The 16,050-nt window shown below is 42.2% G+C and overlaps 1 protein-coding gene across 5 annotated transcripts in view; it reads left to right on the top strand.

Moving 5' to 3' along the window:
• ccdc85cb (coiled-coil domain containing 85C, b) overlaps positions 1 to 15,651 on the top strand; it is a 48,638-nt gene extending 32,987 nt beyond the window's left edge. The window contains exons 2-7 of one of the 5 annotated variants that reach the window (XM_080883700.1): positions 209 to 288; positions 1,465 to 1,506; positions 6,131 to 6,235; positions 11,003 to 11,095; positions 11,521 to 11,619; positions 13,421 to 15,651. In XM_080883700.1, coding sequence (XP_080739826.1) covers positions 209 to 288; positions 1,465 to 1,506; positions 6,131 to 6,235; positions 11,003 to 11,095; positions 11,521 to 11,619; positions 13,421 to 13,510 — 509 coding nt within the window. In that variant the 3' untranslated portion in view covers positions 13,511 to 15,651. The remainder of the gene's footprint in view (positions 1 to 208; positions 289 to 1,464; positions 1,507 to 6,130; positions 6,236 to 11,002; positions 11,096 to 11,520; positions 11,620 to 13,420) is intronic. The other 4 variants (XM_080883701.1, XM_080883702.1, XM_080883703.1 and 1 more) reach the window with 4 other exon arrangements.
• The last annotated feature ends 399 nt before the right edge of the window (positions 15,652 to 16,050 follow it).

The following is a 16,050-nucleotide window of genomic DNA, read 5'->3' on the forward strand; positions in this document are numbered from 1 at the left end:
TCAGAGCTAGCATATTAGCTAATATTAGCTAATATTATAATGCTCTTTCACAAGGATATGATGTGCATCTCAAACTGCACGGCAACCTTTGGAGCTCTCTGTGGTCCTTCTGCCTCAGTGGCCCTGCCTGCCCGTTTTCCGTTTGAGGTCTTTGAAATGCTAATCACTTCTCCTCTTCTCTTTTTTTTCCTCTTCATCTCTCCTCCAGATTCTTCCACCAACTACATCAGGCAGCTGGAGACGAAAGTGCGGATACTGGAAGACGATAACAATAAGCTCCTCTCACAGGTGAGGCTTGCACAAGGACACACACACACAGGCACATGTGCCATGCCGCAATTAGCCCACTTGAGTTTCCGTCTAAACTTATACCCTCGCTAAACTCCTCTTGTGCGAATTTTTAACTCATCCTCAACGCATGACAGGAAGCTGCGATGACATAAAATCGTTGCCTAATGCTTCTGTGAAGCTACCCCTTGCAACAGGCTCCCTGTTAGTTGGGGAATATGTTTATCCATGTTTAATTCATAGGGAGTCAGTAAGCTTCAGTAGCGTGCACTGATGTTAGCCCCCGAGGCGAACTGTGGGAGCGGAGCAGAGATGAGAGGAGGAAAAAGAAGGGGAAAGAGGCATTAAGTGACAGTGACAGAGTAAAGGATTTATCCCCAAAGCTGACCTTGCTCTGACTTCTCCCAAATTTGGAGGATGGAGGGCTCGGTGAGGGAGGGGGTGTGTGCAAAAACGGGGTGGGGTGTGTGTGGAATGCTGGTGTGGTTCACCAGAAGGTCACATGTCAGTCTGCGGAGGTGTGTTTACCCAGTCGAGCACAAACAGCAGATGACGAAATCGAAGCACACTAATCTGGTCACGTGAGGGGAAATCTGATTCATGAAGTGTTCGACTAATTATTGGCAACAAAAAAAAAAAAACAGCTCAGGCTTTAAGTTTATAATTTGGCCTCTTTAATTTTATCGCATCATTTTATGGTGCGAGTCGGTTCGTTTAATGCAAATCAGGTTGCACAGAGACGAGGCTGAATTTCACACTATAATTTGAAGTCTTCTTTCCCACTTATATCCCAGCAGATTCATGTGTAGGCAGAGTGTAGGCTGTTATCACTGACATGAAACCTAAACGATCCTCATAATTATCTCTTACGCGCTACAGTTAGGTGTTACACATTGTCTCGCAGCAGTCCAAGCATAGAATATGAACTCCCGTCTTATAGTTTTTGTTCACGTTGTTTTCTGCAGACGTGATGTTGGGATATGAATGCGTTCAAGTGCAGTGCAAAATGTGAAACTGTTGAGACTGATTTATTTATTTATTTTTAACAAATACATTACCTTAATTTTATGTGTTTAAATCCATCAGCAAAACAGTTGCTTCCATTGCTGTTCACGGCTCCTCACAGAGCGAAACAACATAATAAACCATTCCACCATTATGTTTTTCTCTCCCTAGGCTTATAGCCGCTATAGCTTATCGCAAATACAGACGAGAAAGGTAATCTTCTGTGATGTCTGTGTTTGTTGGCTCTTCTGCTGGCCGGTTGGTTCAGTCTGTTTGGCCCTTTCACTCTTTTTACTCGTTTGGTGGTGGGACTTTTCACATCTTTGAGCTTCTTGCTTTCTCTTCTGTAGAGGGCTGACACTATCAAAGCAGCAGCTGTGCAAGGCAAGGTGACTCTTTGCAGTAATGTTTTATGTTGTGCCTTTCAGACAAGGAATCACCTCTGTGGTAATGTTTAAAGGGTAGGAATATGATGATTTGTTCCCTTGATGGGATTAAGTTATTATGACGCAACAGCCTGTAGTGTTTTTTAGCTTAGCATAAAGGCTAGACGCTAGCTAGACTGCGGCAAAGATCGGGACTGTGACATCATCCACTGGCTTCTGAAGAAACCATTTCCACTTTGGTTAAAAAAACAAATCTAATATGACGAGGAGGGGTGGGTCTGACCGTCAAACCACTTGCTCATCGGCTATGAATTTGTCAATATCAAATCGTTAGCTAATGAGCATACCGCAGATAATCCTCCAGTTTGAAACCTATTAGGACCAGGATTTATGAAATACACTTAATTTTCATGACCAAAAATGAGCGACTGAGCCCATAAACGCAGCTGGAAAGTATTTACAAAAGTCAACTCAGAAATCCATTTTCACATAAATTACAGGACCTGAAATCATTTTGTTTTTAAGCAAAAACTACAGTGGAACTGAGAGGTCAAACGGACTGCAACTTAAGAAAACACCAGCAATAAGAAAAACGCTACAAAAGCACACAAAACACAACGGAAATATGAAAAAACTGATTTCCAAAAGCACAAGGGAAGTGTTTCTGGGGAGACAATAACCCGACGGACTATTTGCAGGAAACAAAATATGCCAATAATTTTGCCGATAAACACTTAAAAGAAGTGGAGGATCTATTAGTTTTGTGAGAAAAGAAAAGATGAGAGGTAAGTGTGTTAGCTTAACTATTAGCCTAAAAATCCGTCATCAGTATTTTATGAATCATGAGATTAAAACACACTTACTTAGCATGTTTTGGTTCCTGTAACTGGTCCGTCGGGTTATTGTCTCGCCAGAAACACTTTGTGTGCTTTTGCAGCATTTTTCTTATTTCTTAAGTTGCAGTCCGTTTGGCCTCTCAGGGCCACCGTAAAAACACTTTGGATTTACCCACTGTCTGTGGTTCAAAGTGCTAACATAACAGTATTATTAACACTTAGAACTTCTAATTAACATAATATATCTCATGTTTTATACCATTAAAAAAAGTTAAATAACACATAACTTCTGTTGCTTATCAGTGGTCAAATCATGAGAGAGCGTGTTATCAGACTCAAACGAGCTTTGTCCCCATCACTCCCTCTCGTCCTGTAGTGCTAAACTAACCGGTTTCTGGTTGTGACTTCATATCATTGATACACACCTAATATTGATATTGATCTCCAACTTTTCGTAATACAGTAAAGTGCATTGACAAACATCACCACAGAAATGATTCACCTTGTGATTGTGCCGGTTTTCCGAGAACACAGGAAGTTAAATGCACCGCCTTGCAGGGTTGTGGCTTCTGTGTCCAGGGGTTTCCTTTCTGTGCTGCTAGCATGCTGTGCTAATGAATGAACACAGGTGGCCCTTGCTTGTACGTGGCCTTTCTTGGCAAGAAAGCTTTTATCTGTCCTTGGAACTGCTCCGCACAGTGTTTGGTACAAGGTAACTTAAGTGAATGAATGCTATATTGTGCTTTGGTGCATAAATGACACACGCATGTCCTAGCTTGTGTTGACGTCTGGAGGGCTGAATAATTAAAGATCCGGGGGGCAAGCCAGGTAGATTCAGGCATCTGTTATGCATGGCTGAAACCTTTGTGGGAGTGCAACTGAACAATGAAGGACTGTCAATCTGAAGCTGAAAAATATGAATCTGTAATCTCTGGTTGTTGTTACTAAACATGACTTTCCCACAGAGGTGATAACAGGAAAATATTGGGTGAAAATAAGAATTACTGAAGTTTACCATTCAGTTAGATTTCATGATATCCTACCTGATGACGTGTGTGCATATTAGCAGGTTCAATTGTTACAATGGATTATCTTCCCCAGTGGATTGTATTGCCTAACTTCCTGTGTTATGAAACCGGCCCAGCGAAACTTGTGTTCAGCTAGAGGAAACAATGGCCTCTTAGTGCAGGAATGCTGACCCTCCAGACCAGCTTGGCTGAGGTATTTTAACCATACTCAAGGGAGCGTGGAGGGAGTTAACAGCAGGATCCCACAGTGGATATTAACATTAACAAGGGCCTACGCAGCCCAGGTGTAAACACAATTAGAAAAACAGGTGTGTGCACTCAGATGCACACATTCAGACATGCTCAGACACGCGCATCCTCCTCAGGCTTTCTCCCACTAAGCTCTCCCATTTCTTCCAGCTGTTACTTGTCTCTAGTCGAGCTCGCACACGAACTCCGGACGATGTTGAGATAATCTGGTCCGGACGTTGTCGGAAGTTCACTCTTGGTAAATACTGTTTGGTTTAGGTCAGGGTGAGTCAGGCATCTTGTAAACTTTGCATTTGGGAGCTTGCAACCCAAAGCACTTTTATCACCCAATGTCAGAAATTTGCGCCGTCGTTGAGAGAGGCTCAGACCTGTGGAGAAAATATCTTTTGTCAACTCACTACAGTGTGTGAAGCACTCATGCGCTCCTCCTCAATCCACACTGACACTTTGTCATGAAACTGACAAGTGTAAGCACGTAATGATCTGTATATCAGATGATGCTCCGTCCCCTGAGTCACTGCAATAAGCCCCAAACTCTCAAACACTTAATGTTATGGCTGTCAGGCTTTGCATTCATGGCATAATTAGGTAACAATAATGATGGAAGAGCGACGTATTTAAGTTTAAAGACCAGGTCATTGATTTCAGATGCAAAAATACTGAGGCTAAAGCTGCTTGTCCCAGATTAGCATCCATACTGCACCGGCATATGATGTACAGCCCAACTGTCTAACGGTGTAACTGTGATAAGGAAACGCCTCTTATTTCAGTCTAGCACGAGTTACTCTGATTTAACAGTTTCCATCCTGTATTTGATTAAATCACGGCTCTGGAGGAGCATCCCGCTGTCCTTCCTACCCTTTTGTCAAAGTGGCATCACCCCTGCCCCTCATAATTCAAACAGGAAACGATGCAAGACACCCACAGCATCTTCCCGTCAGCACCAAGAACATTGTGATGGATGGATAAGATGCAGGGCCCCTGAATTTTAGCCAGGAAGACTGCAGCGAGCCAACTGTCCTCAGCTGTCTGGCAAACAAATGGCTTTGCTGGTCTCAGCGGTCAAGGTCATGTCGGGGTGGGAAGTAAAGTTGGAGATGTGTGATGGTTAAATTAAAAACTAGACTCAGGGAGAGGTCTGCATCGGTAACATAAAACTCTTTAGCAAGCCTTCTTATTCAGGTGATCAACTATGCGTTTATGTCACCCCTCTTGATTTTGACATTTAAGGTTACCAGACACAAAGCTTATAGAGATGTCAAAAAAGATGCACTATTGAGGGCATGAATATGGAAACTGAAAGGATAGATCAAGAAGCGCCAGGGGGAGGACTGGAAAAGGTTAGAGGAACATTACAAGGATACTGAGTTGGAGGAGAGAAGAGGAGCAGGAATATCAAAGGACTGGGAAGACGAGGGGAATGCTGATTGTGGCTTTGTGCGTGCGAGCGTGCACCTGAGTGCGTCTCTCACACACACACACACACACACACACACACACACACACACACACACACATTATTTATAGCTGAGCGCTCCCAGGCATCACGTGTGTTCATGCACCGCGCCACGCACAGAGGGAACACTAGTGCGCGACACGAGAAATGTCACAAGAAACAGTGGTGTTTGCCGTGTCCCTGCCTGCAGAGCGAAGCTGGGCTGGTAACTGCCCCCCAGGAACCAGTGGTCTTTGGCTGCTAATGAGGACAAATTTTAGGCATGTTGCCCCTATGTAGTGAACCTCAATGAAGGCAAAACGGGATACTTCCGCACACGAGCAATGGCGTGAGAGTGATGAGGAAAAGTGCCTTGTATGGTGAGGGAGACACAGCCAAAGACTTTAATAAACCCCCTTGGATGGAAATACCAACGGGCAAAACCTGGGTAGTAACAAAGATGCTAGTAGTTGTGCGTCTAGTGACACAGATGCAAGAAGAGAAAATTGGTGTAAAATTGCTTCACAGGCAGTGTTTTCTCTGTTTATGTGCACAAAACTGGGCTAATCTCTATCAAATGTTGGTGATGGTACTTGCGAGTACCTCAGGATTTTGAGTATTTGAGTAAAAAGTGGCCGTTTTTATGTTAAAATATCTCTCATAGAGGCAAATACATTGATTTTTGTCAACATTGTCAGAATGAATATTAAAGTCAAATTAGTGCCAAAGTGAACAAACTGACAGGATTCCCTGTGTGTTTGCACTCTGTCTTGGATTATTAACTTTGATTTATTAGCATGCAGTGAAGCCACTCTTTGGGTAATTTTAGGTAAAACTCACATTGAAGTCTTATTTTTCTTTTTTTTTTCCTTTGGTGTTTGTTTTGTGACCGTTTGTGTCCAGCAGTGTAACCCAGGTGACCTTCGTGCCCTGAGGAAGGGAATGACTCTGTACCACTCAGAGTCCCAGCTGTCCTCACTGCCCCAGCGCCAGGAAGCCATGCACATGGTCAGTAATGAGAAGACTGACACACACACACACATACGCAAACACACAAATTTGGAGAAGGCTAACCACCTATACTAAGATTCACACTGACACGCTTAGATGAATACCCGCTCACACTAACCGCTAAGACAATAGTCACAGCAATCAGTCAGCGCTATGACACTGCTTATACAGATGTGGTTACATAAAGAGACAGGGCTTAATTGCACACAGACATGCACATGCTTAATTGTAGGGAGCGCTATGCCAGTGCCTCCACGGCAAAGTCAAGTCAGCTCTAATTCACTTTACTTCTCACACTCCAATTAAACCTCCACAGGCAACCTCGCTCTCGCTTACACGTGACAGGAAGAAGAAAAAAGAGAGAGGGAGAAGAAAAGGAATGAAAGGAAATGGGGCATAAGGGGGATGATCCAGACAGAGTCTTAGACAGAAGAGAAACTAAGGCAGAGACCAGGATAGAAATTTAGCATAGTCAGCACTCTTCCTCATATCCTGTCCCTGCTTTTTCTTCCTCCCTGGAGCTTGTTTGAACCAAATTCCACTATGAAAATAATAATCCTCTCCACTCCACCTCCACCCTTAACCCTGCCAATGTCTTCAGGAGGAGAGGATTGGCAATTAAGGAAGGTCAGAGTCGGGCTGTGCCGCTCCTCAGAAGACTAAATCTTCCTTGTGTTAAAAAAATATATATATATTTTTGTTTTAATCACAGGGTCATTTTGCAGCACAGAGGTAAATTGTGAATTGTAGGTTCCCCATATTTACAGTGTAGTTTTATATGAAATAAGGTCAAACTTTTGATGTGCTATGAATAAGACATTTAACAGGCATGTGTTGTGAAAAAATATGCTGGATATAAAAATGTTGGATATATTTGATTAAATCATCATGTAACTATATTTTTGCTTTAGCATCATGAATTTGGTATTAAAATAGATTTTTATGTATTGTTAAATTAGAATTATTAGCAGCAGCGCCTTTTATTCATTGTTTCATTTATTCATCATTTCATTGTGTATTTAGTGGTGCGTCTTAAAAATTCAGTCCACACCAATTTTGGTGACTGTTAAATTATGTATGGGTGACGTACGCCGAACAAACGCAAGCGATGAAGATAACATTGAGATGATTAAATGTACATAATATATCAGAAAAGAACATATTTATATTTATGTTACATCCATAAGAATTGGGATGTAATATAAATCGAAAAAATGTATAGATATTAATAAGTATGTGTGACAATATTTCAAAGTTCTTTCTTAACTGTCGCTCTGTTAAGGAGGAGATAGTTTATGTATGTACACATCCTATGATCGTTATAGTAACATTTTCCTGAAAACTAGCTGCTACGCTTTGCTAATGTTTAGATTTAGATTATTATTTTATGCTTTATATTTATATTTAAATATTTCTAAGATTATATATGTTGCTCTTTAGATTGAACAACTTAACTCGAAATTTCGAGTTACTTTTCTCAAAATTTCGAGTTAATAACTCTAAATTTCAAGTTAGCTCTGCCAATCAGTGATCTACGTAGAATTCGCACTCAAAACCAGATCGTAACAAATTGGTGCTTTTGAGAGTACGTTTGGTGATAGTAACACCATGTGATTCAGCTATTAACACAAAGATTTCATCATTTGTGAAGCCACGCTGAAAATTATCAGTAATTTGTGCATTCATGACTGGCTGTAATACTAGTAGTTTAGCTGTAGCATTTGTAGCTGAGGGCTTCAGCTTCCGGTTAACAAGGAAATGACATAATTCACGTACAGTAGATTACTGATTGGCAGCGCTAACTCGAAGTTTCGAGTTACTTTTCTCAAAATATTGAGTTATTAACTCGAAATTTCGAGTTAAGTCGTTCAATCTAAAGAGCAACATATATAATCTTAGAAATATTTAAATATAAATATAAAGCATAAAATAATAATCTAAATCTAAACATTAGCAAAGCGTAGCAGCTAGTATATGCTTATATAAATATAAAAAGCTGTGAAACTCTTATTCAGAGAGAGAAGAGAGGAAGTAAAGAGAGTGGCAAGCTAATAGCTGCTAGTTGTCAGTTAGCCTAGCTTAGCTTAGCTTAGCTTAGTGATAAAGCGGTGAGAAATGGCTCGTCTGGAGCTATTTGACAGTAAAATAATCCACCACCATGACTGTAATATGTTCTTGTGGGTTTATAAATTGTACAATAAAGGCAGATTTTTTTTATTTTATTTATTTATTTTTAGCTTTTTCTGCACTCCACACTGTATATAAATGCCACTTGTTTTGCACATATTCAACTCTGTATATTTTATATATTTTATTATTATTATTATTATTTTATTTTATTTTTTTACTATTTAATTTGTAAAAATGTGTATACACACACACACACACACACACACACACACACACACACACACACACACACACGTAGGAAAATATTTAGTATACACATCCAGAAATGCATACACTATTATATATTGTACATATATTTATTAGTTTCAGGTTGGCCATTCTTGTATTTTGCTCGTTTGTGTTGTTGTGTTTGCACATCTCTGTTGCTTGTGGGGCTCGCACACAAGAATTTCACTCGCATGTGCTGTGCCAGTGTGCCTGCACATGTGATGTGACAATAAAAAGTGATTTGATTTGATTTGATTTGATTTGATAATGGCCTTGTTTGTGACAAGCCCACAGAACAGCACTAACGTTGAGCTCTGTAGTTTGCCCAGTTCATGTTGAGGAGCAGGGAAAGAAGGCATAAAATCGAAGATGAGATGTGGGACTTCAGAATGACTTCAGTGAAGTGGACTCTTAGTTGTGTGTGTCCCTCCCAATCGATCAGCTCATCCTCTATATTCACTTCTTTGTCTTACTCAAAGTTTCAGGTCAGTGAGCGTACATGAGATTGTCGAATAGAAGACGCTCAACAGTCTGTGCTCATTTTCGTATGTTTAAACTTCAAACCATTGCTCCTGACAGTGTTTGTCCCCCTGCCTGCCTCCTGCTGCAATGACCCAAATCAGCCCTGTTAATGCAGGAGATGCTTACAGTTACGAGCAGTAAACACTGCCCCGAGCTATCTGTGTCCAAATCCTTTTCTTGACTGCACTGCTCTTGGCAAATGCTTGCAGTGAATGTTTACATATTTCAAATATTAAATATCACAAAAGGCTTAACGATGAATTATACATTCATACTTTCAGTCAGACCAAAGTCCACTTCACTGTATGGAAGCTGTTACCTTTTGTTGGTATAAAGACACAGTCTTAACTCACTGGAAAATTGAAGCGCTTGTAAAGTATGGATGGGTCTTTGTGATGCACACACAGATAATTGGATATCATAAATGGCATAAATTTTAAAAACAACTCCATTTGTCTTTTGTATTACGTGTTTTTACACACAAAGTTTTGCAAGCATGATTTTTAGGTCAAACATGAGCGAGCAGCTGTTGCAACGAGCGAACTCAACTGTGTCTGTGGAATACTAAACAAAATGTTTCCCTCGGATGTCTGGATGAATTTGCTGTGTTGTTTAGCTGCTCTTTGATCAGACAGTTGCAGATTTAAAGAGAAACCTTGGAATCCACACAGGCAAAAACAAAACGGTGGGTAAATTTAATATACTAAATATGTGCAAAAAAGGGGGCTTGGACTGGCATCTGCACTGGATTACATCAAGTATCAAACCAGTCCAAGCTTTTCTGGTACTGTATGTAATTAAGTGGATGTCATAAATGGTTGTTTTGATGTAGTTACTAAACTAAGACACTGCGTCAGTTCAAGTGCTGGCAAAATGTGCAAATGTACACTCACATTCACTTTCATCCTATTTTTCTCATGTCAGAGCTTGTAAATATAATGCTCAACCTGTCTGAGGATAACATCAAATTATGCTTAAAAACATGGAAACGTGCCGTTAAGCTCTTTTGCCACTTTGACCTTTTCTTGTCCAATGGTTGAAAGAATACTTTTCTTATTGGTTTGTATGGCCAAAAGCCTCTAGATGTAAATCAGTGCTTTGTGCGGTTTATGTGATGTGAATAAACTGCTGGGCAGTTTCCACAAATCGGTCCTCTTGGGTGCAGTGGGATTATTATTTTATCTCCGTGCTATCAGGTTACGTGGGATCATTCTGGCACCCAAATGGGGCCAGCGGGCATGGAGGGAGCTGACAGGCGCATCACTAGCGAGCAGAGAATTTAACCCAGGCTAACAGAGCCAGGGATCTGTGTCTAATGCAAGACCCCGATGCCAGGTTACGGTGAATGGGACCCATTGTGTATCCCAGTGATCTCTGTGTCCCTCAGACAGAGACCCACTGTCTGGAACTACCCGGGAGGGGGGTGGTGATGAGTCAAGCAAACTCCCCCTCAGTCTCTTTCCTGGCTGGCTGCTCCCATCACACCAGGTTAAATCACTCTGTGCAGGTAGCAGACCAGAGGAGGGAGTGGAATACAAAAGAAACAGGGAAGAAAAACACCAGTGGAGGATTGGTGATTTGAGCTGGTATGAAGGGGGTGACATTTTCAGTGTGACAGTACAGGAATACTCTCTTTTTAAATCCGAACAGGTGCCCCCTGATGGGACGAGTGGGGCCTCTTTTTTGGTATCTTGACTCAAATGAAGAGCTCTTTGCAGATGTCCTGGCTGGTGCAGGTTTGCACCTGCCTCTTAACCTCTGTCACAGTTCTCCCGCTCCCTAACATCTTCATCATTGTTATGTTATTGTTTCTTTCTCTCACTCTCTGTTTTTCTCTCCCCTTAGGGGACTGGACGCCTACCAACTAGCGAGTCCTCTCCAGCTACAGGCTATTTGTCCTGCGTCCAAAAGCCTGAGGCTGTGGTCCATGCCATGAAGGTAATATTAGTCAGGGAAATCAATCACAGGGTGTAATTGTTGTGTTACAGCTTTTGTATCATTGATGCAGCTGTGATGCTATCATAGTGCTGTTCCTGGAGAATTTGCAGGATGATGCCTGAAGGCTATTATGGTATAGCTGCGACCAGCGTGACAGTTCAAATGTGGGAAAAACACATTTGTTGCTAATGTAATGTTACTTTCTTTTAAATGGTTAAAAGGGGGTAGCATTATATTAGCAGATAAAGTAGTACCAGACCATGCCTAGAAGTACTTAACCATGTTCAAGTGGGTCAGGCTGGTAGCGCTATGGAAAAAAACAAGAACACATTGGCAGTTAGGCTGGAAGATAACAGCGTTGCCTAATGTAGTTCTGTAAATACAGAAGGAAAATAAGACATGTCCAACCCTGTGTCTGCCATCAGGTGCTGGAGGTCCACGAGAACTTGGATAAGCAGGTTCCTGAGGACTATGAGGATGATCTCAGCGAGAAAGAGAAGGCCATTGTGCGAGAGATGTGCAATGTAAGTGCACCTCCTGCTCCCACAGATGTACTCGCATCCCGGTCTTTATTCTAATTGTCTGTGTGTTGTCATGATTATTGGAGAGCCTGAAAGTGGGGGGCTAGGTGGGTGTCTGAGCTCTCACACAGGTCTGTTGCCATCACTGCAGAACCACTTAGCTAATCACACCACAGGTTTGTCACTGATGTAGTGCCAATAATATAAAGTGCACTATATGCAGACCATTAGTGTAACAATGGAAAAATGAGGAATTTGATAGTTGTAAATTCAGTCTGTTCATTAGCTTTTTAAATTCATTATACTGGATTCAAATCAGGTCAGTTTTGAGCCTTTTTGGCTAATGAGGAACTCGTTTGGGCTCATTTGGTTTGGAATGACACAGCAGCTCTCCCTCTTTCTTTCTTTCTATCCATCCCTCTGTCTCTCTTTTTGTGCCCCCCTTTTCCACTCCAAAGCTGAAAGCCCAAAGTATAGAGGCTCATAGTTGAGCTGTCAGAGCAATTAAACTGGTGCGGCAGGAAAAAGAGCACCACCCCCTCCTCCCTCCCAATAGCACTCCTCCACCTCACCCTTCTATTCTTCCACCTCTCATTTTCCCCTCATCTTTCTCTGTCTGTGCTGAAAAGGCCTTTCCCAGGATAAAAAGGTCTGCTGATTAGAGCGAGTACGAGAGTGGGGTTATCTGGGCCCTGCAGAGGTATGTGACAGGCCAGGAATGGGGAAGCACTACAATAGTACCTCTGTAACATCACCGGGGTCCCGCGGGGGCCCCTCTCACTCTCATAGAGAGATTTCAGCACCGGAGAGACGACACGGACTGAGATAGAGTCCCGTTCTTGTCTTTATGCTTTGATAGAATTGGAAAATGGGTGCAGTGCTTCATTGAAATGTTCAAACATATACAGTGTATAAGATAACAGTTGGGATAACTCCAAAGAGCTTAAAAGTCAATATTTGATGTGTCCACCTTTATTCCTTAATAACTCTCTTAAGCAGCATTTCTTAAAGTGGTGTTTGGGAATAGTTCTCCAGGCTTCCTGAAGGCCATTCATGGCTGCTTTTTGATCCCACGCTGTTTCAGTAATGTTGAAGAGGAAGGCCTGTCCATGACTGATACGGCTCCATTGTGTGCTTTTTTTTCCATCCGTGTACGCTTTTACTGCACTGGGAGTGTGTTTGGGATCGTTGTCATGCTGAAAAATGAAGCTGTTGCCAGTCAGACATTTTCCAGATGGTGCTACACGGTGGGTTAAAACCTCACTGTGCTTTTCTCCCTTTAAAATTCCATAAATCTCCAACACCACTGGCTGAAACGCTGCCCAAAACCATGACAGGGCCTCCACCGTGTTGTACACATGGCTGTTGTCCCTCTCTCCTGACCTCGGCCATACATACACACCCTGCCTTTCTTAAGAATGGGCCACCCCTTCTACTGAAGCCATTTCTGATCAGGTTTCAGTGAACAGTAGACGTATCAACTGAAGAATGAGTCCAAAGAAACACTTTGAAAGACCTTCAGAAAGGCTGCAGGACTGTTGCTCAAGACCACTTAAAAAAATTATGAGAAAATCCGGCTTCTTGAAAGCAAAATATAAAGAAGCTCGAGACTTCTGCACTGCACTGAAGCTCTACTGTAGTGTGAGTGTGTGTAGTCCTCCCAGCTCAAAGCCAAACTGTGGGCATTTGAAGTTTTCCCTCTTGAAGAAGAAAGTCTTTTCTTTCCAGCCTCTGTGTCTGCCCGTCTTTCTCTCGCTGTTCCTCTTCCTCGCTCAGCTCCTCTTCTCTCCTCTTCTGTTCGCAGGTGGTGTGGAGAAAACTGGGTGATGCAGCAGGATCAAAGCTGTCCGTCAGACAGCACCTCTCTGGTAACCAGTTCAAAGGCCCGCTGTAGCATATCAGCCCTAGAGAGAGACGGAGAGATATCAGGATCCACACTCACCTGAAACGCCACCTTCCCACCTGCACCTACACGGACCCGTCACGCCACCGTGCTCCCACCTGCCGACAGCACCCGGCATTCCTCCGGCGAACGCTCTCTTTTTAGACTGGCTACAGAATGGACCTGTTAGTCTCGTTGTTGCCTGTATACGTTTTTGGATCTCTGCGCTGACATGTTGACAGCCGGCAGCTAGTGTCACCAACCCGCCACTTTTCTGCATCGGTTTGGAGGCTTTCTCTTTTCTCTCTGTAAACAAACACCCGCTTTCGCTCCTTTAGAGCTTAGCTGAGCTGTAATAAGCTAGGGATGAGACGTGGTTTCGAGCACAGGTGACGGGGGTGGGGGGGCAGAAGTTGGCAACAGTGAGGCGATTAATACTAGTTTCTATGGAGAGAGACACCCCCATCCCCTCCCGAGCTCCTGTCACATGTATGACCCCGCCTCCCCACTTCCTCCAGCGGTCAATGAGTATAACTAGCATTAGCATTCTATAATGTTAGCCAAGTGAAACCCACTGTGACCTAGCGCCTTTTTGCTCGTAAGACAAGTCTATGGATAATAAAGTCTAGAGATCGCTGTTAACTCGTGTATATTATGTATAAAACCATAGCATTACGTCATTGTTTCTGTTGATTTGACTTTATTTTGTATTCTAGCGTGGCCATGTGATCAACAATTGAGTTTTAAAAAGCACACACATACACACCTACATATACAAACACACACAGACCTCAAACAGGGTTTGCTTTTGGTAATACTCTTTTTTTTTGTTATTGTCATTGTTATCATTATCATTCTTTTCCAGATGAATTGCTCTTACTCCTTCTCTCTGTAATGTTCGTTCAAATGTATCCGGGCCATTCTGAATCTGCCGTCTCGCTCTGTTTATTAAGGAACAGATAAATTTTCTTACTTTTGTGAAACGGGCTAAAAATTGTATGCTGTGTGCATGCTTGACAATCATTCTCTCAGGTTGGGAGGGCTACAGCTTTACCTTTGCCCATCTGTGACCGTGCGCGCATGTGTGTGAGTGTGTTTAAGAGTGTGAGTCTGTGTGGGAGGAGACTGAATGGTTGGAGCTGTAGCATCTGCCTGTGAATCCTCTTTTTTTGGGCCATTGAACCCTGGTTACAGCCCGATTGAAGGCTGATGAAGACATTTTCTGAATCCATCCAAAATAAAATGTAATTCAATAACTAAAATATCCTGAACCTCCCCACTCAGTTTGATCTGCTCTGAAACTTTTTTTTAATACAGTGGTTTGAAAAGTGCATGTTTGTCACAGTTGCAGGTTTCAGATCATCAAACTAATTTAAATATTAGATAAAGAAAACACAAGTAAACACAAAATGCAGTTTCTAAATTAAGGTGTTTATTATTAATGGGGAAAAAATCCAAACCTGCATGGGCCTGTGTGCAAAAAGTGATAACTGGTAACCTAATAACTGGTTGGGCCAGCAAAAACCGCAATAAAGCAGCAACAACTGCAATCAAGCATTCACAATAACTGGCAATGAGTCTTTGACAGCGCTGTGGAGGAATGTTGGCCCTCTCATCTTTGCCGAATTGTTGTAATTCAGTCACATTGGAGGGTTTTCGAGCATGAGCCGCCTTTTTAGGGTCCTGCCACAGCATCTCAATCGGATTCTGGTCAGGACTCATTTTACTTTGCTTAAGGCATTCAGAGGTGGTATTGCTGGCGTGTTTTGGGTCACTGTCCTACTGCAGAACCCAAGTGCGCTTCAGCTTGAGGTCACAAACAGATGGCCGGACAGTTGTAGGATGGTTTGGTAGACGACAGAATTCATGGCTCCATTTACAACAGCCAGTCTTCCTCCTGAGGCGGATTAGCAGCTCCAGCCCATCACACTACCGCTGTGACCCTTTCCAGACTGAAAGCTGTCAGTGTCTTTGTTTCTCAGGTGTTTCTTCGAGTCGTAGCATGATGTCTTGCTTTTTGAGATCTTTTAGCCTGCTCCACTTTGTCAGACAGGTTCTATTTAAGTGATTTCTCGATTCAACAGGTCTGCCAATAATCAGGCCCGAGTGTGTTTAGTGAAACTGAACTGTTTGGGGGGTTTTTTTTGGTTTTTTTTGTTTGTTTGTTTTTTTTTTTAACTGAACTGTGGTTAATCACAGTTAATTCCTGATTTAACAACAGGGGCAATTACTTTTTCACACAGGAACTGGTAGGTTTGGATAACTTTTCTCCCCTAATCAGTGAAATCACCATTTTAAAAACAGTGTTTTATACTTACTCGGGCTGTTTTTGCCTAATATTAAAATGTGTTTGATGATCCAAAACATGCAAGTGTAACAAATATGCAAAACACTGGGAAATCAGGAAGGGGGCAAAGACTTTTTCACACCACTGTATCTCTGACGATAAGGGTAGGGAAAGAAAAGTCACATAGATGGATATTAGACCGTTTCTCGCATCATGGATTCAGCAGGTGTGTTTATGCAGTGCGTGTTTTATTGAAGTTATTTTT

The sequence above is a fragment of the Rhamphochromis sp. 'chilingali' genome (assembly GCF_963969265.1).
Source record: "Rhamphochromis sp. 'chilingali' genome assembly, chromosome: 5".
Classification (NCBI taxonomy): domain Eukaryota; kingdom Metazoa; phylum Chordata; class Actinopteri; order Cichliformes; family Cichlidae; genus Rhamphochromis; species Rhamphochromis sp. 'chilingali'.